General features: G+C 37.5%; 1 protein-coding gene and 1 long non-coding RNA gene across 2 annotated transcripts; both read left to right on the forward strand.

Moving 5' to 3' along the window:
* Positions 1–5,042: 5,042 nt before the first annotated feature.
* Positions 5,043–11,604, forward strand: LOC124878723 (GATA zinc finger domain-containing protein 14-like). Its single transcript, XM_047382810.1, has 4 exons — positions 5,043–5,068; positions 5,434–5,475; positions 5,582–6,654; positions 11,588–11,604. The coding sequence occupies exons 1-4, from the start codon at positions 5,043–5,045 to the stop codon at positions 11,602–11,604; spliced, it is 1,158 nt and encodes a 385-aa protein (XP_047238766.1).
* A 6,805-nt stretch (positions 11,605–18,409) lies between these two features.
* On the forward strand, positions 18,410–19,707 carry LOC124878908. Its single transcript, XR_007040892.1, has 3 exons — positions 18,410–18,488; positions 19,231–19,281; positions 19,388–19,707. It is a non-coding gene; the product is annotated as an uncharacterized LOC124878908 (long non-coding RNA).
* The last annotated feature ends 7,198 nt before the right edge of the window (positions 19,708–26,905 follow it).

Here is a 26,905-nt window from a genome sequence, read left to right on the forward strand (position 1 = left end):
AAGGTTGACATTGTGGGTCATTCTAAAAGCGTCAGTTCACATTTTTCTACCAGTAGTTAAGATCTGTAATGGTAAACAAAGCAAAGCACAATTTACTGACAGAAAATAAGATTGTTAAGTCTACTTCAGAAGGTTTTCTTCAATTTTTTTTTACTTTGGAGGCTGAAGTAGGGGGAAACTAATTATTACTAGAGGAAGTTCTATCTATCTATCTATCTATCTATCTATCTATCTATCTATCTATCTATCTATCTATCTATCTATCTATCTATCTATCTATCTATCTATCTATCTATCTATCTATCTATCTATCTATCTATCTATCTATCTATCTATCTATCTATCTATCTATCTATCTATCTATCTATCTATCTATCTATCTATCTATCTATCTATCTATCTATCTATCTATCTATCTATCTATCTATCTATCTATCTATCTATCTATCTATCTATCTATCTATCTATCTATCTATCTATCTATCTATCTATCTATCTATCTATCTATCTATCTATCTATCTATCTATCTATCTATCTATCTATCTATCTATCTATCTATCTATCTATCTATCTATCTATCTATCTATCTATCTATCTATCTATCTATCTATCTATCTATCTATCTATCTATCTATCTATCTATCTATCTATCTATCTATCTACCTACCTACCTACCTACCTACCTACCTACCTACCTACCTACCTACCTACCTACCTACCTACCTACCTACCTACCTACCTACCTACCTACCTACCTACCTACCTACCTACCTACCTACCTACCTACCTACCTACCTATCTATCTATCTATCTATCTATCTATCTATCTATCTATCTATCTATCTATCTATCTATCTATCTATCTATCTATCTATCTATCTATCTATCTATCTATCTATCTATCTATCTATCTATCTATCTATCTATCTATCTATCTATCTATCTATCTATCTATCTATCTATCTATCTATCTATCTATCTATCTATCTATCTATCTATCTATCTATCTATCTATCTATCTATCTATCTATCTATCTATCTATCTATCTATCTATCTATCTATCTATCTATCTATCTATCTATCTATCTATCTATCTATCTATCTATCTATCTATCTATCTATATCGAATAGAATAGAATAGAATATACTTTATTGATCCCAAAGGGAAATTGCTTATTCTTTGACAAGCTACTTCATCCGAAGTATTAAATGTTAATAAATACAAATATAAACATAAGTGAAAAATATTTATAATTAAGTAATTCAAATATGACTGAAAATAAATAAATAAATAAAATAATAAGCATGTACATGAAAATATGTTAATCTGTAAATAAATCTAGAAAAGAGTCAAAAGAGTCAGATGGCTACAGGCTGAAATGATTTCCTGTGACGCTCTGTGGTGCATTTTGGTGTGATGAGTCTCTGGCTGAAGGTACTCCTGTAGCCGGCCAGCATGTCATGAAGTGGATGACACTTGTTGTCCAAGATGACCTTCACCTTGGACAGGATAGTTCCCTCTGAAACGATTGTCAGAGGATCCAGCTTTACTCCAAGATCAGTCTGTTCAGTCTTATGGTGTCCTCCACCCTCAGCCTACTGCCCCAGCATACCACAGCATACAGGATAGCACTGGCAACCACAGACTCATAGAACATTCTGAGCAAGGTCCGGGAGATGTTGAAGGACCTCAACCGCCTCGGATAGTAGAGGCGACTTTGGCCTTTCCTGTAGAGAGCATCTGTGTTCTTGACCCAGTCAGGTTTCTTATCAATGTGGGGTTTCAGATATTTACAGTCCTCCACAATGTCCGCATTGACCCCCTGGATGGAAACAGGGGTCACTGGCATCCTAGTCCTTCTCCTCAGATCCACCACCAGTTCCTTAATCTTTGTCACATTGAGCTGCAGGTGGTTCAGCCCACACCATGTGACAAATTTGTCAAACTGAAAAAACAAAAATTGGAAAAATCATGGAACAGAGGTAAGCCTTCCCAGGAGGCTTCCCAAAACTACTCCAAGAGCCCATCCACATCTCATGTGGAAGGTCAAAGGAAGGTCAAAGTTTCAAATATTCAAATCCAGACTTAAATATGATAAAAACCCTGGGGCAAACATTTTTCAGCATGTGTGACTTACTTTTATTGTGTCTGACATAAAAACTGCTAATGTGATGGAAGTCTAATTAAAGGGTGGACTCTGCTTGCATGGCTCCAAGAACAGAACAATCTGCATACTGTAAGTGTCACTCCAAGAGTGTGACGTCAGAAACCCTTCCTGTTCTGACTGAGTCACATAAGAAATCATTTCATGTGCTCCTCTTGGAATAACAAAACACTGTCATCTAATAACTTATATTTAAAGATAATTCTGGTTTTTTATGAAATGGATAGACAAAAAAAGAAGTTAATGTCAGAGAACATATTTTTGAGTTTGAACGCTGTTAGTGGTTTAAAAAAATACAATGAGAATTTAATTATCAAAAAAGTGTTTAAGCTCTTTTAAATAATTGTGCTGAAAAATGAGTGCACACACTCGCATAATAATAAAAAAATATATTATAGTTTTTTGTTCCTATGATGTTAGAATGTTCTAAGTAATGGATGGAATGAAGTCATGACTCGGGCATGACTCAGTCACACAGTGGATGTCTCTTGATGTCAGAGTTTGGTGCTCTGCGTCAGATATTTTACATTCCAGTACATTGAGGCACCATCAAACTTTGCATCAGTCTTCCGAGCATAAACAAAAACAATAAAACAATTGGGAGATAAAACAGCTCCTTTTTTCATTTTGATTCATATTAAGAATAATAATATAAAAAAAAACAATCCAACTTGCGTGGATCCATACAACTGACATTAGCAAGGCCTGATTTGATTGAATCTTTTTCCTACACTTTACAATACAATATTGCACCTCCGGACCAGCTGTTGGTCTTAAAGTTTATATCAGCTCTCTCTAGAATCAATATTTTACTATCTATACAAATATTGATTACATATTTGTCATGATTTGGGGTTGTTTGGTTTTTGGGTTTTTTTCATTATCATTATGTTTTCTAAGTTGTGTTTTGGAATCTTGTTGCTTGCTGCTTATTGTTTTTATAGTTTATGGTTGTTTTCTTGTGGTTGTTTTCAGTTCATTGTTTCTTTTGGTGTTCCGCTACAGTATGTTTCTTAGGTTTTATCAGGATTTTCTGTGTTGTTCTAGCCTTGTTTTTGTCAGCTATTTTCGGCTGCATTCGGTCTACCTGCACCATGCAATCAGTTTCCTTGTTTTACCTGCATCATGCTCCATATATACACTGCTGTTCTGTTTATTCCTTGCGGAAGCGTTACGAATCCATTCTCTTTGCCACCCGTTCATGTTTAGTCTGTTTGCTTTCTTCTGCCTCCACCTGTAAGTGAATTTTGTTTTGCTTTAAGTTATACCTTAAAGCTCTTACAAATTAAGATGTCTAGTTGGCTGCATTCCAGGCTCCACCATCTTGCCAAACCTTACAATATTGATGTAACTGGGAAATCTTAGAAAACGTTTAGAAATTGTAAGTACTATGTAAGTAAGTATGTTTTTTCTTGCTACATAAAAAAGCTCAAACTGTATTAACCTCACAGGAAAAGGATAATCTTTTTGGTAATATTATTGTGAATTTATATTCAAAAACACACTAACAGTCTTTGTATGTTCTGCCATTATTTATATTTATATGCCATTATTTAAAACTGTTGCTTGGTCTGAAGCAATGTAGCAATTTAGACTTGATTAAACTTTAAGGAAAATAAAAGAACATGTTATATGTATAAATAACCTTCAATAAATACAAACAGCAAGAACAAAACTCTGAATTCAACATTATGTTTTTATCTCTAAAAAGAAAAACAAATGCTGCTCAACCAGCTCAGAAAGAAATAAAGTAAAAAAAGTTACAGACAGGTAGCCACACCTAAAAAAGCATTGTTCACATAATTACAAAGTAATTTCCATGTTTGCGTACACCTGATGTCATACTACATGCTCTGGATAGATAAAAAGCCTCTGCTTTTAACCAATAAACAGAACCAGTTAACCAGCACACAGAAAGGATCTCAGAGCATCAAAACTTCTGTCACTGCAGTGAAGCCTACTCACTACACAAAACAAGTAAGTGCTAATTTCAATCACTGCTAATATAATGAGCATATATATATATATATATATATATATATATATATATATATATATATATATATATATATGTATATATATATTCACAGATGATTTCGATGTCTTGAAAAGAATGTATTTATTTTAGATAAATGTTAGTGCTCAGAATGCGATGGTGCTATACTTGTTCTTAAGAAATTAATTAGTTTTGGGGAAGATATGGCAAATGTTTGAGCACTTGTTGAACTTCTGTTTGTTAAGAAGGTGTTGGTTTAACGACTTCATAAAAGAAATGTAATGACAGGAAAAAGGACTATGAACTGTAATCGCATAGCAGAAAGTTTCCACTGTGACCACATAATAACTCAGGCTGAGGGATTGCAGCAAAGTCAATAACACAATGTAATCACATCAGCATCTTTAGATATAAAACATTTTATAAAATGAGAATTTGACTGCATTATGTTATTATAACTAGGATCGAATTGGAAAGTATTTAATTGAATGTGAATGTTTGATTAATTTAATTATATATTTTTTCAAATGAATTGGATATGCTTATCTTGTGAAATACCTTATGATGACATTTGTTGGGGAATGGCCATATATAAACTAACGCAACTGAACTGATATGAATTAAACTGAGTTGAACTTGTATTTATCTCACATTTATATATGCTTTACTGAAGGACTTCTTCATGCAATAGCAGAAAACAATGTTAATACATTTTCTTTTGTTTTGGAAAACTAAAGAGAAGTTTAGGGGAAAAGAAGGATCTAAGAATGATACTATCTAAAAAAAAATTAATTGTAAAAATTAGAAAACATTTTAATTACTTTTGACATATTACTTTAGAGTCAGGGCTGCACAGTGGCCTTTCTTCATGGAGTTTGCATGTTCTCCCCGTGGGTTCTCAGCAGGTACTCCTGCTTCCTGCCACAGTCCAAAGACATGCCTGTTAGGTTAATTGGTCTCTCCAAATTGCCCTTAGGTGTATGAATGAGTGAGTGCATGTTTGTTTGTGTATTGCCCTGCAATTTGACTAGCACCCTGTCTAGAGTGTACCCCGCCTCACGCCCATAGACTGCTGGAGACCCACTATGGAAGAAGTGGTATAGAAAATGACTGACTGACTGACTTTAGAGGCATTGTAACAGATACAGGAAAGTGATAACATGAGAAAAATGGTTAAAACAGGGGAGTACTACAAGGTTTTCAGTTTAAACAAATTCATTAACACAAATAACAGCTAACAATAATAATTGTTTTTAAACAGGAAATCCAGGAAAAAAGATGAAGATTTTATTGATACTCCTTCTGGTAGCCGGTAAGCGAATACAAATGAAACAAAGATGTGTTGTTGATAAATATCAGAGAAATCCAAACACCAGATTGGGCACCATTAAAAAGGAAATATTGTCAATTTCATTTAGGTGTAGCCACAACCATGATGACTGCGGCCCCAACCACAACCACTACTACTTCAATTCCAACCACTGCTGTAACAACCACTGCTGCAACTACAACAGCCATGGCTGCTTCAACAAGCACCAGAGTTGCACCAACAACAACCAAAGCTGCTTCAACAACAACCACAGCTGCTCCCACAACAACCACAATTCTACCAACAACAACTACAGCTGTTCCAACCACGACAGTTTCTCCAACAACAACAGCTGTTTCAACAACAACCACTGCTGCTCCAAAAACAATCACAACTCTCCCAACAACAACCACAGCTGCTTTAACAACAACCACAGCTGCTGCCACAACAACAACAACAGCTGCTCTAACAACAACCACATCTGCCTTGAAAACAAGTACAACTCTTCCAATTATGACCACAGCTTCTCCAGCAACAACTGGTTCAACAACAACCACAGTTGCTCCCACAACAAAAACAGCTTCTCCAACAACAACCACATCTGCTCTAACAACAACCAATGCTGCTTCAACAAGCACCACAGATGCTTCAACAACAACCACTGCTGCTCCAATAACAATCACAACTCTACCAACAACAACCACAGCTGTTTCAACAATAACCACAGCTGCTCCCACAACTCTACCAACAACAACTACAGCTGTTCCAACCACGACAGTTTCTCCAACAACAACAGCTGCTTCAACAACAACCACTGCTGCTCCAACAACAATCACAACTCTCCCAACAACAACCACAGCTGCTACAACAACAACCACAGCTGCTGCCACAACAACAACAGCTGCTCTAACAACAACCACATCTGCCTTGAAAACAAGTACAACTCTTCCAATTATGACCACAGCTTCTCCAGCAACAACTGGTTCAACAACAACCACAGTTGCTCCCACAACAAAAACAGCTTCTCCAACAACAACCACATCTGCTCTAACAACAACCAATGCTGCTTCAACAAGCACCACAGATGCTTCAACAACAACCACTGCTGCTCCAATAACAATCACAACTCTACCAACAATAACCACAGCTGCTCCCACAACTCTACCAACAACAACTACAGCTGTTCCAACCACGACAGTTTCTCCAACAACAACAGCTGCTTCAACAACAACCCCTGCTGCTCCAACAACAATCACAACTCTCCCAACAACAACCACAGCTGCTTCAACAACAACCACAGCTGCTCCAATAACAATCACAACTCTACCAACAACAACCACAGCTGTTTCAACAATAACCACAGCTGCTCCCACAACTCTACCAACAACAACTATAGCTGTTCCAACCACGACAGTTTCTCCAACAACAACAGTTGCTTCAACAACAACCCCTGCTGCTCCAACAACAATCACAACTGTCCCAACAATAACCACAGCTGCTCCCACAACTCTACCAACAACAACTACAGCTGTTCCAACCACGACAGTTTCTCCAACAACAACAGCTGCTTCAACAACAACCCCTGCTGCTCCAACAATAATCACAACTCTCCCAACAACAACCACAGCTGCTTCAACAACAACCACAGCTGCTGCCACAACAACACCTGCTCTAACAACAACCACATCTGCCTTGAAAACAAGTACAACTCTTCCAATTACGACCACAGCTTCTCCAGCAACAACTGGTTCAACAACAACCACATCTGCTCTAACAACAACCAATGCTGCTTCAACAAGCACCACAGATGCTTCAACAACAACCACTGCTGCTCCAACAACAATCACAACTCTACCAACAACAACCACAGCTGTTTCAACAATAACCACAGCTGCTCCCACAACTCTACCAACAACAACTACAGCTGTTCCAACCACGACAGTTTCTCCAACAACAGCTGCTTCAACAACAACCCCTGCTGCTCCAACAATAATCACAACTCTCCCAACAACAACAACAGCTGCTTCAACAACAACCCCTGCTGCTCCAACAACAATCACAACTCTCCCAACAACAACCACAGCTGCTTCAACAACAACCACAGCTGCTCCAATAACAATCACAACTCTACCAACAACAACCACAGCTGTTTCAACAATAACCACAGCTGCTCCCACAACTCTACCAACAACAACTACAGCTGTTCCAACCACGACAGTTTCTCCAACAACAACAGCTGCTTCAACAACAACCCCTGCTGCTCCAACAACAATCACAACTCTCCCAACAATAACCACAGCTGCTCCCACAACTCTACCAACAACAACTACAGCTGTTCCAACCACGACAGTTTCTCCAACAACAGCTGCTTCAACAACAACCCCTGCTGCTCCAACAATAATCACAACTCTCCCAACAACAACCACAGCTGCTTCAACAACAACCACAGCTGCTGCCACAAAAACACCTGCTCTAACAACAACCACATCTGCCTTGAAAACAAGTACAACTCTTCCAATTACGACCACAGCTTCTCCAGCAACAACTGGTTCAACAACAACCACAGTTGCTCCCACAACAAAAACAGCTTCTCCAACAACAACCACATCTGCTCTAACAACAACCAATGCTGCTTCAACAAGCACCACAGATGCTTCAACAACAACCACTGCTGCTCCAACAACAATCACAACTCTACCAACAACAACCACAGCTGTTTCAACAATAACCACAGCTGCTCCCACAACTCTACCAACAACAACTACAGCTGTTCCAACCACGACAGTTTCTCCAACAACAACAGCTGCTTCAACAACAACCCCTGCTGCTCCAACAACAATCACAACTCTCCCAACAACAACCACAGCTGCTTCAACAACAACCACAGCTGCTCCAATAACAATCACAACTCTACCAACAACAACCACAGCTGTTTCAACAATAACCACAGCTGCTCCCACAACTCTACCAACAACAACTACAGCTGTTCCAACCACGACAGTTTCTCCAACAACAACAGCTGCTTCAACAACAACCCCTGCTGCTCCAACAACAATCACAACTCTCCCAACAATAACCACAGCTGCTCCCACAACTCTACCAACAACAACTACAGCTGTTCCAACCACGACAGTTTCTCCAACAACAACAGCTGCTTCAACAACAACCCCTGCTGCTCCAACAATAATTACAACTCTCCCAACAACAACCACAGCTGCTTCAACAACAACCACAGCTGCTGCCACAAAAACACCTGCTCTAACAACAACCACATCTGCCTTGAAAACAAGTACAACTCTTCAGATTACGACCACAGCTTCTCCAGCAACAACTGGTTCAACAACAACCACAGTTGCTCCCACAACAAAAACAGCTTCTCCAACAACAACCACATCTGCTCTAACAACAACCAATGCTGCTTCAACAAGCACCACAGATGCTTCAACAACAACCACTGCTGCTCCAACAACAATCACAACTCTACCAACAACAACCACAGCTGTTTCAACAATAACCACAGCTGCTCCCACAACTCTACCAACAACAACTACAGCTGTTCCAACCACGACAGTTTCTCCAACAACAACAGCTGCTTCAACAACAACCACTGCTGCTCCAACAACAATCACAACTCTCCCAACAACAACCACAGCTGCTCCAACAACAACCACAGCTGCTGCCACAACAACAACAACAGCTGCTCTAACAACAACCACATCTGCCTTGAAAACAAGTACAACTCTTCCAATTACGACCACAGCTTCTCCAGCAACAACTGGTTCAACAACAATCACTGTTGCTCCCACAACAAAAACAGCTTCTCCAACAACAACCACATCTGCTCTAACAACAACCAATGCTGCTTCAACAAGCACCACAGATGCTTCAACAACAACCACTGCTGCTCCAACAACAATCACAACTCTACCAACAACAACCACAGCTGTTTCAACAATAACCACAGCTGCTCCCACAACTCTACCAACAACAACTACAGCTGTTCCAACCACGACAGTTTCTCCAACAACAACAGCTGCTTCAACAACAACCACTGCTGCTCCAACAACAATCACAACTCTCCCAACAACAACCACAGCTTCTTCAACAACAACCACAGCTGCTGCCACAACAACAACAACAGCTGCTCTAACAACAACCACATCTGCCTTGAAAACAAGTACAACTCTTCCAATTACGACCACAGCTTCTCCAGCAACAACTGGTTCAACAACAATCACTGCTGCTCCAACAACAATCAAAACTCTCCCAACAACAACCACAGCTGCTTCAACAATAACCACAGCTGCTCCCAGTGGTCCAGTAACATCAGCTGCAACAGAAAGTTCTGTTTTCCCAGGTACTAGTGGTGCTACAGCAACAGACATTTCTTCCTCAACCACAGTTTCTACAACCACAGCCACCACCACTCCAACAAAATCAACCACATTGTCAACAACAGCCTCTTCAGCAGTGAATCATAAAGCAAGTTTCCTTTTGCTCACAGCAGTCTTTACAGTAGCTATATTTAACTAAAACTTGGACAGGAAGTTTTCAAAAAATGTCAAAACATTTTAACTATTTATTCATATGTATGTTTATTTAATTTATTGTGTTTTGAAATGTATATCTATTTAAATTTACTTCTAATATTCATAAAACAAATTCATATTTATTTCATATTTATAAATCCATCACTGTGCTTGACATTAATGTTCTGCATTTTGTTTTCAGAAGAGAAAATCTTATGTAAATTGTGTTTGAATATTACTCACAGTTAGTGTACGTATTTGGAAAATGTAATCTCAGTATGTGTCCAGACTTTTAACAAAAGTGTTTTTAATCAGTACCCTTTTAGACACTAAATAGCAGTGAGAGGTCTATAACTGTATACAAATATACATATATATCTATATATATATATATATATATATATATATATATATATAGATATATTTATAGATATCCTGAAATAAAAATTGTTAGAAAATGTCTAAGATTTTTCATTATTTTATTTATTTATGTATTTTTGTTATTTAATTGATCTTGTTTTGCAATGTCTGTTTACATTTAGTTTTAGTATGTATAAACCAAATAATGTTTATTTTATATCTATAAATCCATCACTGTGCTTAACATTAATTTTCTGCATTTTCTGCATTAACAAAAGTGTTCATTGTTAGTACATAGTTAGACAAGAAATGTGCTGCACAGAGCAGACTGGTCGGTAATATATATATATATATATATATATATATATATATATAATATAATTGTTTATTTAAAAAAAATAAAGAACAAAAAAATCCATTATTAAGATTAATTTGATTTGTGTGACGTTTATATAAGGCATCCACAATATGCTTCATATATATTAAGACAGTGTAGCATCCGGTGTGGGGGTTCCGCAGGGGTAATGCATGCCACCCATGTATAGTGACTACAGTGCTCGAAGAGGTCATCACAGTTTCGGGTCCCGACCGTTCACCTTTGCTGCATGTCTTCCCCTCTCTCCATCACATTTCTGTCAGTGAATATAAAGTATATACTGACAAGATAAAGGTAACTAGAGCCAAAAAAAAGTGCAGCATAATACTGGATAAAAATGCCACAATGTCTATATTTCAGAATGACCTTCTACAGGATTAGTAAGGTTGCATTAATTTAGCATAAGAGATCTCTGGTTCAAATCTCAGCTACACAGGTGATTTTGCGTGAACTTTGTATGTTTCTGCCACCTTTTCATGAATTTTTTGACGATAGTCAGCTTATAAATTGACAAAAACATCCCAATGTATAGCATCAATTGCCTACAGAAATATTAAACAATACTATGAGATAATTTATTTATGCAACTTTATTTCACCTGAAAAACATGAACACCAAGACAAAAATGTCACCAGGATCAGAAATTGTGTTTGTTTATTTGCACTTCCACTTCATTGCAAGGTTTTTGGCTTGAAGTCTTACTGTGCAGATCTTTCTGTGTGGCATTTAAAGTTCTCCTATTTTGTGCAGAATTTCTCTGGATATATTGATGCTTGGCAATTAACTTGTTTATTTAACTTACCGTAGAAATAAGGGTATGTGCATGCTTGTGTGGTGTGTCTTTGTGTAGGCCTTCTGGTGGATTAATGAACTGTCGTGGCTCACTGACCGCTAACATCATCCCCCAGCAGCTTGTGTACCCATGGATAAAATCTTTTACTATATACTTTTTCGCATTTTGCTCTATGAGAACATATTTGGTAGATTTACAAATTAGCATACAAACATTTGTTCAGCCATGAGACCTTCTACAGTTGTGACTGGACTTATGGCTCTTGAAAGGGAACTGAATTTTCAGGATCTGTATTTTTTTAAATGTACGTGCAATATTTTGAGCAAGCCATTTTATGCCTAATATAGTGTTAAATATAATAATTTTGGAAAACCTGGCATCTGTAGATAAAATTCACAACAATGTTCATCTGTAGTCAGATTAATGTTTGTCAAAAGTTGCAAAATAGAGCCACAGTATGTACATGCAAAAAAGTCTTATGTATATATTTTCATATGATTAAATATAAATAATCAAAATAGAAATATGAAATACCCATGTAGTTTTTTACTCAAAGTGTTATGTACATTAAAAGCATTTTAGTGTTGTTTGTAATATAAAAACAAAAGAAAGAAAGGAAAAGGTAACAAAATAGAAAGGAAAAAGAGGGTACTTGAGTTGTTTGGTCGAAATAGCCATGACACAATTCGAAAACAAAACAGTGAGCAATGCTCTGTTTGCTCTAACCCTCCACTGTCTATTTCCACATTTAGTCACCTAAATAATAAATATTATATCATTTAAAATTAAATTAAATTGAAAAAAAGTAGCAAGTGTGGAGAATGCAATAAGGAGCACAATAAGCAAGCGAAGTAGTAAAAAACAGAGAACGGCTCTCACTAACGAAGAATGGAGTCCTGTCTTTCAAGGTTGTTGGGGAACACACCTGTCATTTTGCACAGGTAAATGACTGTACTGCACAGCTCAGCATGCGTCGCAGCAATGGACGTCGCAGCTCGGCAGGCATCACAGCTCCGACATCATCAGAGCTTATAAAAAGCCAAGGAAACAAACTCTTAACTGCCATTTCCAGTCATAGTGGCCCCAATACATATGCATGGAGGCGATCTCTGGAGAATCAAAAGCTTGCAGATGGATTTCCATTCCATTCTCCATCACTGGCTAACCTCATGAGGACCTTGATAGAGCTAAAAATCTTGCTGGGATAAAAAGACCAGGACATTTACTTTACCGATCGAAGGAGCGTCTGTAATGCGCAAATCAAGAAAAATTCTCAGAGGTTTTCCAAAGGAGAAAAATTTTTCCTCTTTTGTTTCATTCTATTTGACTGCAAACGGCCCATCATTTTCCCCCTTTTTCTACTGAAATTTATAGTTGACTGTTCCTGAGTTTTGTCATAGATGTATGACAAACGAAGCCCGATTTCTACTTGCTGCTCTAGAGAAGACGACACCATGTAATTGCGTTGCCTTTTTGTTGGTACTATAAAAATTGCCTGGGCAGGACAAAGCAGGACAGTTAGGGTGATTTTAGAATCACTATTCATTTAACTCAGTTGTATGTTGCATATAATGATTCACTGAAGTTCTGCAGAACCATCCGATGGCAGTTTAATACTGTTGAACTCAGAAGCGTTTACTGTGTTTTAACAACTTTGTGCTGACTCAGTTGAAGATGAGGTAGATTCTTAAAGTAGAATGAAGCTACGGACTGAGCCTTGTGTTCATCTCATTGTTTCACAGTTTATGGCACTTTGTGTTCACGGATTTCCCTCTTTGGGGGCTTTTAGGACTGTATGCTGATAAAGAGATAAGCCGCTCCCAAGGGCACTCTCTAGGGCACTCCCTAGGGCGCTCTCTTGTTGACCAAATTAGCCATTTGTAAGAGGGAATATTGGTTTAATAAATTTTCACATAGATAGAGACATAGCCTTTGTGTTTTTTTATGTAAGAGTGATTGTCAAGATAAGGTTAGTGTTCCACACCATTCGTTAAAACGATTGATAACACAGTGACATTTGGTGTGGATTTGGTTAATAAATATGAATAATAAATGATAATTAACTAATTGTAAATATTAAGTGATGTGACCCCATTAATCACACAGTGTATCTCTGATCTTTATTCGTAAGAAAAGATTTTTGGTTAGAATATACTCCTTAAAAATTATGACTATTAATGATAATTTCTAATAAACATTTATAATGCGTAATCATTATCAGTTGTTATCAGTAAAAGCTGTATCTAGTTTGTTAAAGATCGGCTGAATATTTAAACTTGCCAGGGAGAGTTGTCCCCAATTCTCAGACGAGGCTTGGGAACAACACAGGGTGTAATGACGATTGGAATAGTGTTTGATGAAAAATACTCTGGGTAAATACATTTTTAATAATTCCACAGACATATTTAATTAAAATATTTGTATTTTACAGTGATGTATTGCATTATCTCTATCATCTATCTATCTATCTATCTATCTATCTATCTATCTATCTATCTATCTATCTATCTATCTATCTATCTATCTATCTATCTATCTATCTATCTATCTATCTATCTATCTATCTATCTATCTATCTATCTATCTATCTATCTATCTATCTATCTATCTATCTATCTATCTATCTATCTATCTATCTATCTATCTATCTATCTATCTATCTATCTATCTATCTATCTATCTATCTATCTATCTATCTATCTATCTATCTATCTATCTATCTATCTGTCTGTCTGTCTGTCTGTCTGTCTATCTATCTATCTATCTATCTATCTATCTATCTATCTATCTATCTATCTATCTATCTATCTATCTATCTATCTATCTATCTATCTATCTATCTATCTATCTATCTATCTATCTATCTATCTATCTATCTATCTATCGAATAGAATATACTTTATTGATCCCAAAGGGAAATTGCTTATTTTGTGACGAGCTACTCCATCCAAGGTGTTAAATATTAATAATAGAAATGTAACCATAAGTGATAGAAATTTATAATTAAGTAATTTAAATATGACTGAAAATAAATAAATAAATAAAATAATAACCATGTACATGAAAATATGTTAATCTGTAAATAAATCTAGAAAAGAGTCTGGAGAAAAATTATATTAAGTGATTGTAAAATCTGAAGGCTACAGGCAGAAATGATTTCATGTGATAAAAACCCTGGGGCAAACATTTTTCAGCATGTGTGACTTACTTTTATTGTGTCTGACATAAAAACTGCTAATGTGATGGAAGTCTAATTAAAGGGTGGACTCTGCTTGCATGGCTCCAAGAACAGAACAATCTGCATACTGTAAGTGTCACTCCAAGAGTGTGACGTCAGAAACCCTTCCTGTTCTGACTGAGTCACATAAGAAATCATTTCATGTGCTCCTCTTGGAATAACAAAACACTGTCATCTAATAACTTATATTTATAGATAATTCTGGTTTATTATGAAATGGATAGACAAAAAAAGAAGTTAATGTCAAAGAACATATTTTTGAGTTTGAACGCTGTTAGTGGTTTAAAAAAATACAATGAGAATTTAATTATCAAAAAAGTGTTTAAGCTCTTTTAAATAATTGTGCTGAAAAATGAGTGCACACACTCGCATAATAATAAAAAAATATATTATAGTTTTTTGTTCCTATGATGTTAGAATGTTCTAAGTAATGGATGGAATGAAGTCATGACTCAGGCATGACTCAGTCACACAGTGGATGTCTCTTGATGTCAGAGTTTGGTGCTCTGCGTCAGATATTTTACATTCCAGTACATTGAGGCACCATCAAACTTTGCATCAGTCTTTCGAGCATAAACAAAAACCATAAAACAATTGGGAGATAAAACAGCTCCTTTTTTCATTTTGATTCATATTAAGAATAATAATATAAAAAAAAAACAATCCAACTTGCGTGGTTCCATACAACTGACATTAGCAAGGCCTGATTTGATTGAATCTTTTTCCTACACTTTACAATACAATATTGCACCTCCGGACCAGCTGTTGGTCTTAAAGTTTATATCAGCTCTCTCTAGAATCAATATTTTACTATCTATACAAATATTGATTACATATTTGTCATGATTTGGGGTTGTTTGGTTTTTGGGTTTTTCTCATTATCATTATGTTTTCTAAGTTGTGTTTTGGAATCTTGTTGCTTGCTGCTTATTGTTTTAATAGTTTATGGTTATTTTCTTGTGGTTGTTTTCAGTTCATTGTTTCTTTTGGTGTTCCGCTACAGTATGTTTCTTAGGTTTTATCAGGATTTTCTGTGTTGTTCTAGCCTTGTTTTTGTCAGCTATTTTCGGCTTCATTCGGTCTACCTGCACCATGCAATCAGTTTCCTTGTTTTACCTGCATCATGCTCCATATATACACTGCTGTTCTGTTTATTCCTTGCGGAAGCGTTACGAATCCATTCTCTTTGCCACCCGTTCATGTTTAGTCTGTTTGTTTTCTTCTGCCTCCACCTGTAAGTGAATTTTGTTTTGCTTTACGTTATACCTTTACTTACAAATTAAGATGTCTAGTTGGCTGCATTCCAGGCTCCACCATCTCGCCAAACCTTACAATATTGATGTAACTGGGAAATCTTAGAAAACGTTTAGAAATTGTAAGTACTATGTAAGTAAGTATGTTTTTTCTTGCTACATAAAAAAGCTCAAACTGTATTAACCTCACAGGAAAAGGATAATCTTTTTGGTAATATTATTGTGAATTTATATTCAAAAACACACTAACAGTCTTTGTATGTTCTGCCATTATTTATATTTATATGCCATTATTTAAAACTGTTGCTTGGTCTGAAGCAATGTAGCAATGTAGACTTGATTAAACTTTAAGGAAAATAAAAGAACATGTTATATGTATAAATAACCTTCAATAAATACAAACAGCAAGAACAAAACTCTGAATTCAACATTATGTTTTATCTCTAAAAAGAAAAACAAATGCTGCTCAACCAGCTCAGAACGAAATAAAGAAAAAAAAGTTACAGGCAGGTAGCCACACCTAAAAAAGCATTGTTCACATAATTACAATTTGAACAAAAACTGACTGCGATAAAACAATTAGCAAACAATTCATTTAAGCAAACTTTGTGAAAGCTCTTGTGGATGTCAGAAGGTGAAATTTAAGGTGCATCTGGCCTTTAAAAGTAAAATTGCAGTTAATACATCGTTAGCCTCATAAAATAATTATCTAAGACATATTCCCCATATTTTGGAGAATATGACTTAGGCAATTACACTATAGGGCTAACGACATGTGAAACAAGAGCACAAACGTCAATATGCTTGTCTGACCTCATCTGTTCAACTCTTAAAGAGACATATACACATTATATAAGACAAAACCAGCCTATCAAAGATATTTCTTCAGGCTTCTGCATTGGTATCTGTTTAAAACCAAAGTAAGACTGACATGATCACAATGAGTAAAGAATAAACTATTAGATATACAAAGGATTCCCTATGAAAAACACGCAGCTGGAGCTTTACTGACATCAGTTAAAATAGTTCTGTTATCTGTACAACATTTGTTGTTCAATAATTTAGGGCTGAAAACAGTTTTTTGTTCCTATGATGTTAGAATGTTCTAAGTAATGGATGGAATAAAGTCAGTATTTACATAGAAAGGCATGACTCAGTCACACAGTGGATGTCTCTTGATGTCAGAGTTTGGTGCTTTGCGTCAGATATTTTACATTCCAGTACAGTGAGGCACCATCAAACTTTGTACGTTATCAGTCTTCCGAGCATAAACAAAAACCATAAAACATTTGGGAGATACAAAGGCTCCTTTTTTATGATTCATATTAACAATAAAAAAAAAAAAACAATAAAACCTGCGTGGTTCCATACAACTGACATTAGTAAGGCCTGATTTGATTTAATCTTCTTCCTACACCTTACAATACAATATTGCACCTCTGGACCAGCTGTTGGTCTTAAAATTTATATCAGCTCTTTCATTCTAGTTTCAAACAAAAGTATAGACCAAACATAATGACTGAAATTTAGCTGTTCAGGAAAAAAAAACAAAAACTCTCAAACACTTAAAAATCTAAGCAAAATTTGAAAGAAAAACCATAAAACATTGTGAATATAACAACAATAAAGTTAAGCTTCAAGTCATGGATAGTTATTTTCAATAAAGCAAACTAAATCACTTTGTGTGAACACAAACTCTTGAATGGCTTAGTGTGATCACCTAAATAATTTTCATAAATATTATCTATACAAATATTGACTAAATATTTGTCATGATTTGGGGGTGTTTGGTTTTTGGATTTGGGTTTTTGTCATTATCATTATGTTTTCTAAGTTGTGTTTTGGAATCTTGTTGCTTGCTGCTTATTGTTTTTATAGTTTGGGTTTGTTTTCTTGAGGTTGTTTTCAGCTCATAGTGCCTTTTGGTTTGTGTTCTGCTACAGTTATGTTTCTCAGGTTTTATCAGGATTTTCTGTGTTGTTCTAGCCTTGTTTTTGTCAGTTATATACACTGCTGTTCTTTTCATGTTTTGTCATTCCGGCCATTATTTAAAACTGTTGCTTGGTCTAAAGCAATGTAGCAATTTGGACTTGATTAAACTTTAAGGAAAATAAAGAACAGCTTATATGTATAAATAACCTTCATTAAATACAAACAGCAAAAACAAAATTCTGAATTCAACATTACGTTTTTATGTCTAAGAAAAAACCAAATGCTGCTCAACCAGCTCAGAAAGAAATAAAAGACAAAAAAATTACAGACGGGTAGCCACACCTAAAAAATAATTGTTCACATAATTACTAATTTCCATGTTTGCGTGCACCTGATGTCATACTACCTGCTCTGGATGGATATAAAGCCTTTGCTTTTAACCGGTAAACAGAACCAGTCAACCAGAACGCAGGAAGGATCCCAGAGCATCAAAACTTCTGCCACTGCAGTGAAAGATATTCATTAGACAAAACAAGTAAGTGCTACTTTCTGCTGCTGCTACAAGTCTCTGACTCGATGCAATCTGCGGGGTGTCCTTACATAGAAAAACTTTTTATCTAATTTGAATAAATAACTGAAACTAACTGTACTGTTCAATGGTTAGGATTAATTGTAATGTATGTACCTGACTTTGTGAAGTGCTTTGAGACAACATGTGTTGTGAATTGGAGCCATATGAATAAACTGAATTGAATTGAATTGAATTACTTTCATTCATTGCTAATATAATGAGCCCTTGTAACTTGTAACTTGTAACTTAAAACTAATTATTTTCTTAAATAATTTGTTTTGCGGAGGATATGGCAAATGTTTGAGCACTTGTTGATCTTCTGTTTCTTAAGAAGGTGTTGGTGTAACGACTTCATAAAAGAAATGTAAAGACAGGAAACAGGACTATGAACTTGTTGTGGATTGTCTAATCAAAGTGGGAGAGAAGATCACTCATTAACAAGAGAATGACCGGGCTTTGTCTTTATAAGTTTATTCAAAGGCATACAGGGTTTGAAGACCCTTCACTGAGCGAGTCAGAGAAGCAGAGCCCCAAACAGAATGAAAGAAGCGGTGTAGAAAATAACTGAGTGACTGACATTGCAACAGTTATAGGAAAACAATACAATGAGGAAAATAGTTAAAACAGTAGAGTACTAGAAGGTTTTCAGTTTAAACAAATTCATTAACATAAATAACAGCTAACAATAATAATTGTTTTTTAACAGGAAATCCAGGGTAAAAGATGAAGATTTTATTGATACTCCTTCTGGTAGCTAGTAAGTGAATACAAATGACACAAAGATGTGTTGTTGATGAATATCAGAGAAAACCAAACACTAGATTGGACACCATTAAAAAGGAAATATTGTCAATTTCATTTAGGTGTAGCCACAACCATGATGACTGCGGCCCCAACCACAACCACCACTACTCCAATACCAACCACTGCTGTAACAACCACTGCTGCAACTACAACAGCTACGGCTGCTTCAACAACAACCATATCTGTTCTGACAACAACCACAGACCTTCCAACTACAACCACAGTTTCTCCAACAACAACAGCTGCTTCAGCAACAACCACCGCTGCTCCTACAACAGCCACCACAGCTGCTTCAACAACAACCACTGTTCTTCCAACAACAACCTCAGTTTCTCCAACAACAACAGCTGCTTCAGCAACAACCACCGCTGCTCCCACAACAACCACCACAGCTGCTTCAACAACAAACACTGTTCTTCCAACAACAACCACAGTTTCTCCAACAACAACAACAGCTGCTTCAGCAACAACCACCGCTGCTCCCACAACAACCACCACAGCTGCTTCAACAACAACCACAGTTGTTCCAACAACCACAGCTTCTCCAACAACAACCACAGTTGCTTCAACAACAACCATATTTGCTCTGACAACAACCACAGACCTTCCAACTACAACCACAGTTTCTCCAACAACAACAACAGCTGCTTCAGCAACAACCACCGCTGCTCCTACAACAGCCACCACAGCTGCTTCAACAACAACCACTGTTCTTCCAACAACAACCTCAGTTTCTCCAACAACAACAGCTGCTTCAGCAACAACCACCGCTGCTCCCACAACAACCACCACAGCTGCTTCAACAACAACCACTGTTCTTCCAACAACAACCACAGTTTCTCCAACAACAACAACAGCTGCTTCAGCAACAACCACCGCTGCTCCCACGACAACTACCACAGCTGCTTCAACAACAACCACTGTTCTTCCAACAACAACCATAGTTTCTCCAACAACAACAGCTGCTTCAGCAACAATCACCGCTGCTCCCACCTCAACCACCACAGCTGCTTCAACAACAACCACTGTTCTTCCAACAACAACCACAGTTTCTCCAACAACAACAGCTGTTTCAGCAACAATCACCGCTGCTCCCACCTCAACCACCACAGCTGCTTCAACAACAACCACAGCTTCTTTAACAACAACCACAGCGGCTACTTCCCCAATCACAACCATTGCAGCACCCATCTCAGACACATCTGCCCCAGCCATAACCACTGGTGCCCTAATCACACCCACTGCTGCTCCAACAAACACAGTTGTCCCAGTAGCCACAGCTGGTTCAACAAGCAACACTGCTGTTCCATCATTCGCTAAAACAACTGTCAGTGGTGGTCCAGTAACGTCAGCTGCAACAGAAAATGCTGTTTTCCCAGGTACTAGTGGTGCTACAGCAACAGACATTTCTTCCTCAATCACAGTTGCTACAACCACAGCCACCACCACTCCAACAAAATCAACCACATTGTCAACAACAACCTCTTCAGCAGTGAATCATAAAGCAAGTTTCCTTTTGCTCACAGCAGTCTTTACAGTAGCTATATTTAACTAAAACCTGGACAGGAAGTTTTCAGAAAATTTAAGAAATGTTTAATTATTTATTCATATGTATGTTTGTTATTTAATTTATCATGTTTTGAAATGTATATTTATTCAAATTTACTTCTAATATTTATAAAACAAATTCATATTTATTTCATATTTATAATCCATCACTGTGCTTGACATTCATGTTCTGCATTTTCTTTTCAGAAGAGAAAATCTTTTGTATGAATATTACTCACAGTTAGTGTACGTATTTGGAAAATGTAATCTCAGTATTTGACCAGACTTTTAATAAAAGTGTTTTTAATCAGTACCCTTTTAGACACTAAATAGCGGTAACCAGTCTGTAAATTTATACATATATATATATATATATATATATATATATATATTATGGCATGCCGTTCAGGAAATTATTATTATTATTAAAAAATCTGAAAATATGGAATAAAACCTGAATATATGAAATAAAACCTGAATATATGGAATGAACCTTGAATATATGGAATGAAGGGCATCAAGAAATTATGGGTAATGTGGTCCGTGGTCCTAAACAGTGAATCGAAGGGCAGAAACTTCAAGTTTTTATACTATCATGAAGTTGTCGCTAAATTAAATATTTTCCAGATGTGTTAAGCAAGAAAATATATTCATACATATATTGAGACTTTCATTTTAATGAATAAAGAATAAAGGGAAATTATTCACTAACTCTATTTTTTGTGACATATTCATTAGCAGAGTGCAGCATCTGGCGAGGCGGCACAGGAGGAGTAACACACATGACCCATGTACAGTCCTCAACGCAGCCAATATGAAGGCCACCAGTACCACAAAAAATAGTGCAACATAATGCTTAATAAACATATAATGTTCATAATTTAGGATTAACGTCTACAGCTTTAGTAAGGTTTCATCCTATTAGCACAGGGGATATCTTTTTTTCAGGTAGGCCAGCTTATATATTTACAAAGACATCCCATAACATAACAAACACCACGAGGAAACTTTCACCTGGGTCAGAGGTTGTGTTTGTTTATTCACACTTCCACTTCACTGCAAGGTTTCTGGTTTGAAGATCTGCTGTGCAGAACTCTCTGTGTGGCCTTTGTAAGTTATCCTATTGTGTGCAGATTTTCTTTGGATTTATTGGTCTCCCTACATATTATAAAACTATGTCCGTAAATTAAATTGTTTATTTTAACTTACCCTAGAAACAGGGGTATGTGCATGCCTCCTAAAGCACTAGTGAACTGTCCTGGCTCACTGACCGCAAACACCAGCCCCCATCAGCTAGTGTACCCACCATGTCTTTATGAATAAAAAACTTTTACTATACCCTGAGGTTTCCCCTCTGGATTTCAAGTTCCACTCAAGACAAAAGCAGGTTAGTGGTTTTTCTGATCCCTGCAAAATCTGGAGACATACAAACAAGGAATTTGCCTCCGGTACACTTTGCTCCTTTGTTCTGTTTTTGCATTACAGAATATACAAATTTACAATTTACAATGTACAATATACACATATCTAATAAAAAAGGTGCATTTGCAACATCTGTATGCTGTTGTTCTGTATTCTATTGAATGTTCATCAGAGAAACAGCCTGGGGGAAGAAACTGTCTATGTGGCAGCTGGTTTTAGTAAACAGTGCTCTGTAGCGACGGCCTGAAGGTAAAACTCTAAACAGTTTATGTGCAGGGTATGTGGGGTCGGCAGAGATTTTTCAGCTCTTTTCCTGACCCTAGACCTGTATAAGTCCTGGATGGAGGGAAGGTCAGCCCTGATTATTCTCTCTGGAGTGCTGATTATTCATTGCAGTGTGGACCTGTCCTGTTTTGTGGATGAGACAAACCACACTGAGATGGATGAAGACAAGACAGACTGAATGATGGCAGTGTAGAAGATGACCATCAGCTCCTGTGGAAGGTTGAACTTCTTGAGTTGCCTCAGAGACTGTACTAGTCTCTGCTGGGCCTTCTTTCGAACAGTGTCTATGTGTGAAGACCATCTCAGGTCCTCAGAGATGGTGGTTCCTAAGAACCTGAAGTGGTCCAAGGCCGATACAGTGTTGTTGAAGATGGTGAGGGGGGTGTATGGGGGTGGTGTTCTCCGAAAGTCCACCACCATTTCCACAGTCTTGAGTGGGTTCAGTTCAAGGTAGTTCTGACCGCACCAGTGTACCAGCCGATCCACCTGATGTCTGTATGCAGACTCATCACCGTCCTGGATCAGTCCAATGACAGTGGTGTCGTCTGCAAACTTAAGGAGTTTCACGGTGGGGATAGAACACACCCCTGGGGGGCACCAGTACTTATTGATCTGGATTGGGAGAAGTTGCTCCCCAGTCTCACATTCTGCTGTCGGTCCGTTGTCGGTCTGGTGGAGGATGTCTGGTATGATGGTGTTGAAGGCCGAGCTGAAGTCTACAAACAGGATCCTGGCGTACGTCCCTGGACGGTCGAGGTGTTGCAGGATAAAGTGTAGACCTAAGTTAACAGCATCATCTGCCGAACTGTTTGCTCGGTAAGCAAATAGCAGGGGGTCCAGCAGGGGGCCTGTGATGTCTTTCAGGTGCTTCAACACCAGCCGCTCAAAGGACTTCATGACCACAGACGTCAGGGCTACAGGCCTGTAGTCATTTAATCCTACGATGGTGGGTTTCTTGGGAACCGGGATGATGGTGGATCGTTTGAGGCAGGAGGGGACCTCACATTTCTCCAGTGACTTGTTGAAGATCCTTGTGAAGATCGGAGCGAGTTGATGTGCGCAGGCTTTCAGACATGATGGGGAGACTTTATCAGGTCCTCCAGCTTTCTTTGTTTTCTTGCGCTGAAAGAGCCTGTTTACCTCTTCCTCGGAGATCTTTAGTGCAGGCAGAGGATCTGATGGTGGGGGGTTGGTAGCTTTATGGGAGGAATTTGTTCCTGAATGGGATGTAGAGGGGATGATTTGAGGTGTGAATGGCTTCTTGTCATGTCTGAAGTAGAAGTCATTCAGACGGTTGGCCAGGAGACGGCTCTGTTCAGGATGGGTGGAGGGGCTCTTGTAGGCAGTCAGGTTTCTCAGACCAGTCCATACAGCTGAAGTGTCACCAGTAGAAAGGCTGTTCGTAAGCTTCTCACTGTAGCTTCTCTTAGCTGCTTTGATCTTTTTTGTTAGTTTGTTCCTGGCCTGCCTGTACCGCGCCCAATCTCCACAGCTGTGAGCTTCTTCCTTATCCTTGCGCAGATTCCTGAGGTGTGGAGTAAACCATGGCTTATTGTTCCCAAAGGTGCAGAAGGTCTTGGTCTGCACTCACATGTCCTCACAGAAACTGATGTATGATGTCACCACATCAGTTAGTTCGTTTAAGACAGTGGCTGAAGTTTCAAAAACAGTCCAGTCTGTGCATTCAAAGCAGGCCTGTAGCATCTGCTTTGATTCCTCAGTCCACTTCTTAACAGTGTGAACCTTGGGTTTGGAAGCTCTTAGTTTCTGTCTGTAGGTAGGGATGAGGTGGATTAGATAATGATCCAAAAAACCCAGAGCAGCCCTGGTAACAGCATGATATGAGTCCTTTAAAGCTGTGTAACAATGGTCCAGTGTGTTTTTGTCTCTGGTGGGACATTTAATATGCTGTCTGTATTTGGGGAGTTCATTTGAGAGGTTTGCGCTGTTAACATCTCCCAGTATTATGATGAAAGAGTCCGTGTATTTTTTCTCCAGGTTTGTAATTAGCTCAGCAAGATGTTTTTCAGCAGCAGAAGTGCAGCCATGCGGTGGAAAATATGAGCCGATTATTATAAACGAGGAAAACTCTCTCGGTGAATAAAACGGCTTACAGATTATGGAAAATGACTCCAGATCCGGGCTACATGTTTTCCCCAGCACTTTTATGTCTCTGCACCAACCTTCATTTATATAAAAGGAGATTCCGCCACCTCGCCTCTTCCCCGATAGCTCCGCGCTGCGATCCGCTCTGAGCAGCTGGAAGTGAAGCAGAGAACCGCTGATCCGTGGAGGTCCGTGGTTTTACCGGTGAGAAGAAGCAGTTCGTCCATCTTGTTGTTTAGAGAGCGGACATTTGCCAAGTGGATTGAAGGCAGTGGTGTGCGAAGTCCTCTTGCGGAGCTTTCCCCTCCGCCGCTTTCGGCGCAGGATCCCATATAGAGCCGCAGCTCCGATTGCCAGGAGCTCATTGAACTTCGGATCGATGAAAGATGGTGAAAAATACCCAAGAGAGGACTCTCTGATGTTGTGAAGTTCCTCTTTACTGAATGAGACCACAGGATTATGGCTCTAAAAACATAAAAACACACAAAATACAAAAACAAAGAGAGAGCGAAGCTCCGAGGCTGCCATCGTCGGCGCCATCTTGTTTATCTTGCAGTGGCGTTGTTGGTTTCCACTTCTCATAAACTGACCATAGATTTAATGGTGTGGACCATCAGGGTTACGCAATTGTAAAGAAAACCCACACCCAGGTTGCCACACCTATTTAAAGCAGGAGCTTCATATCCATCCAGAGCAGGTAGTATGACATCAGGTGCACCAAAGATGGAAATTAGTTAGTAATTATGTGAGCAATGCTTTCTTTAAGTGTGGCTACCTGTGTATAACTTTTTGTCTTTGTGTTATTTTTAGACTGGTTGAGCAGCATTTCTTTTTAGACATAAATACATGACGTTAAATTCAGAATTTTGTTGTTGCTGTTTGTAGTTAATAAAGGGTCTTTATACATATACAACTTGGACTTTTTTTTTTTTTCTTTCAAATCTACATTGCTTCAGACCAAACAACACCTCTAAATACGGGCTAAAATGACACAATATAGAAAAATTGTTAGTGTTAGTTTATTACAAATTTACAATAATATTACCAAAAAGATTATCCTTTTCTTGTGAGGTTAATAAAGTTTTACCTTTTTTACACAGCAGGCAAAGCAATACTAGTATTTACAATATCTAAAGGTTTCCTAAGATTTTCCAGTGACATCAATATGGCATCAATATCTCTATATATGATATTAATGAAAATTATTTTGGTGATCACACTAAGCCACCCAAGAGTTTTTGTTCAGAAAATCCTGACTTTATTCCATCTTACTCTATCTATTAGTCTAAACATTCATACATCATAATTTCTAGCTCTAAATTACTGAACATTTAATGCTGTACAAATAGCAGAACTACGGTATTTTAACATTGGTCAGTAAAGCACCAGCTGTGTGTTCACAGTTAATCCTTTGCATATTTAATCGTTTTTTTCTTTATTCTTTGTGGTTATGTTAGCTTTACTTTGGTTTTATAAAGACTCCAATGCAGAAGCTAGTTTGAAGTATCTTTGAACGGTTAATTTTGTGTTAAATATTGTGTATCTGTTTCTTTAATAGATGAGCTGTGTTGCAGGAAATGTGTCTTTTTAGAACAAATTAAGTCAGACAAGCATACTGGACTTCGTGCTCTTGTTTCACATGTCGTTAGCCTCATAGTGTAATTGCCCAAGTCATATTCTTCAAAATGTGACTTAGACAATTATGTCATGAGGCTAACATTGTATTAACTGCTATTGTACTTTTAAAGGCCAGATGCACCTTAACTTTCACCTTCAGTTTTCCTATCAATTTAATTGTTCGCATATGGATTTATCGCAGTCAATTTTTGGTCAAATTTTCTTTAAAGGACAATGTATTTTAAGCTCACTTGAAGCAGCTCATATTGGCCATGGTGGTTCTGATATAACTTATTCACAATTTGAAATATGTTTTCTTTTATTATCTAACTGTGTGCTCTCTTTTTTCAGAACAATTAAACAAAAAAATAGCATAAACACTTTTTAGATAATTAAATGCTCTTTCATTTTTTTTAAACCACTTACAAACTCAGTATGTTTTCTGATCTAAAGTTTTTTTTTTTTGCCTATGCATTCAATAATAAAGTAGAACCAGAACTATCTTCAAATATAACTAATTTGATAGCAATGTTTTGTTTTTCCAAGGGGAGCATATGAAATGTTCCCTAATGTGACTCAGTCAGAGCAGGAAGGGTTTC

The sequence above is a fragment of the Girardinichthys multiradiatus genome, chromosome 13 (assembly GCF_021462225.1).
Source record: "Girardinichthys multiradiatus isolate DD_20200921_A chromosome 13, DD_fGirMul_XY1, whole genome shotgun sequence".
NCBI lineage: Eukaryota > Metazoa > Chordata > Actinopteri > Cyprinodontiformes > Goodeidae > Girardinichthys > Girardinichthys multiradiatus.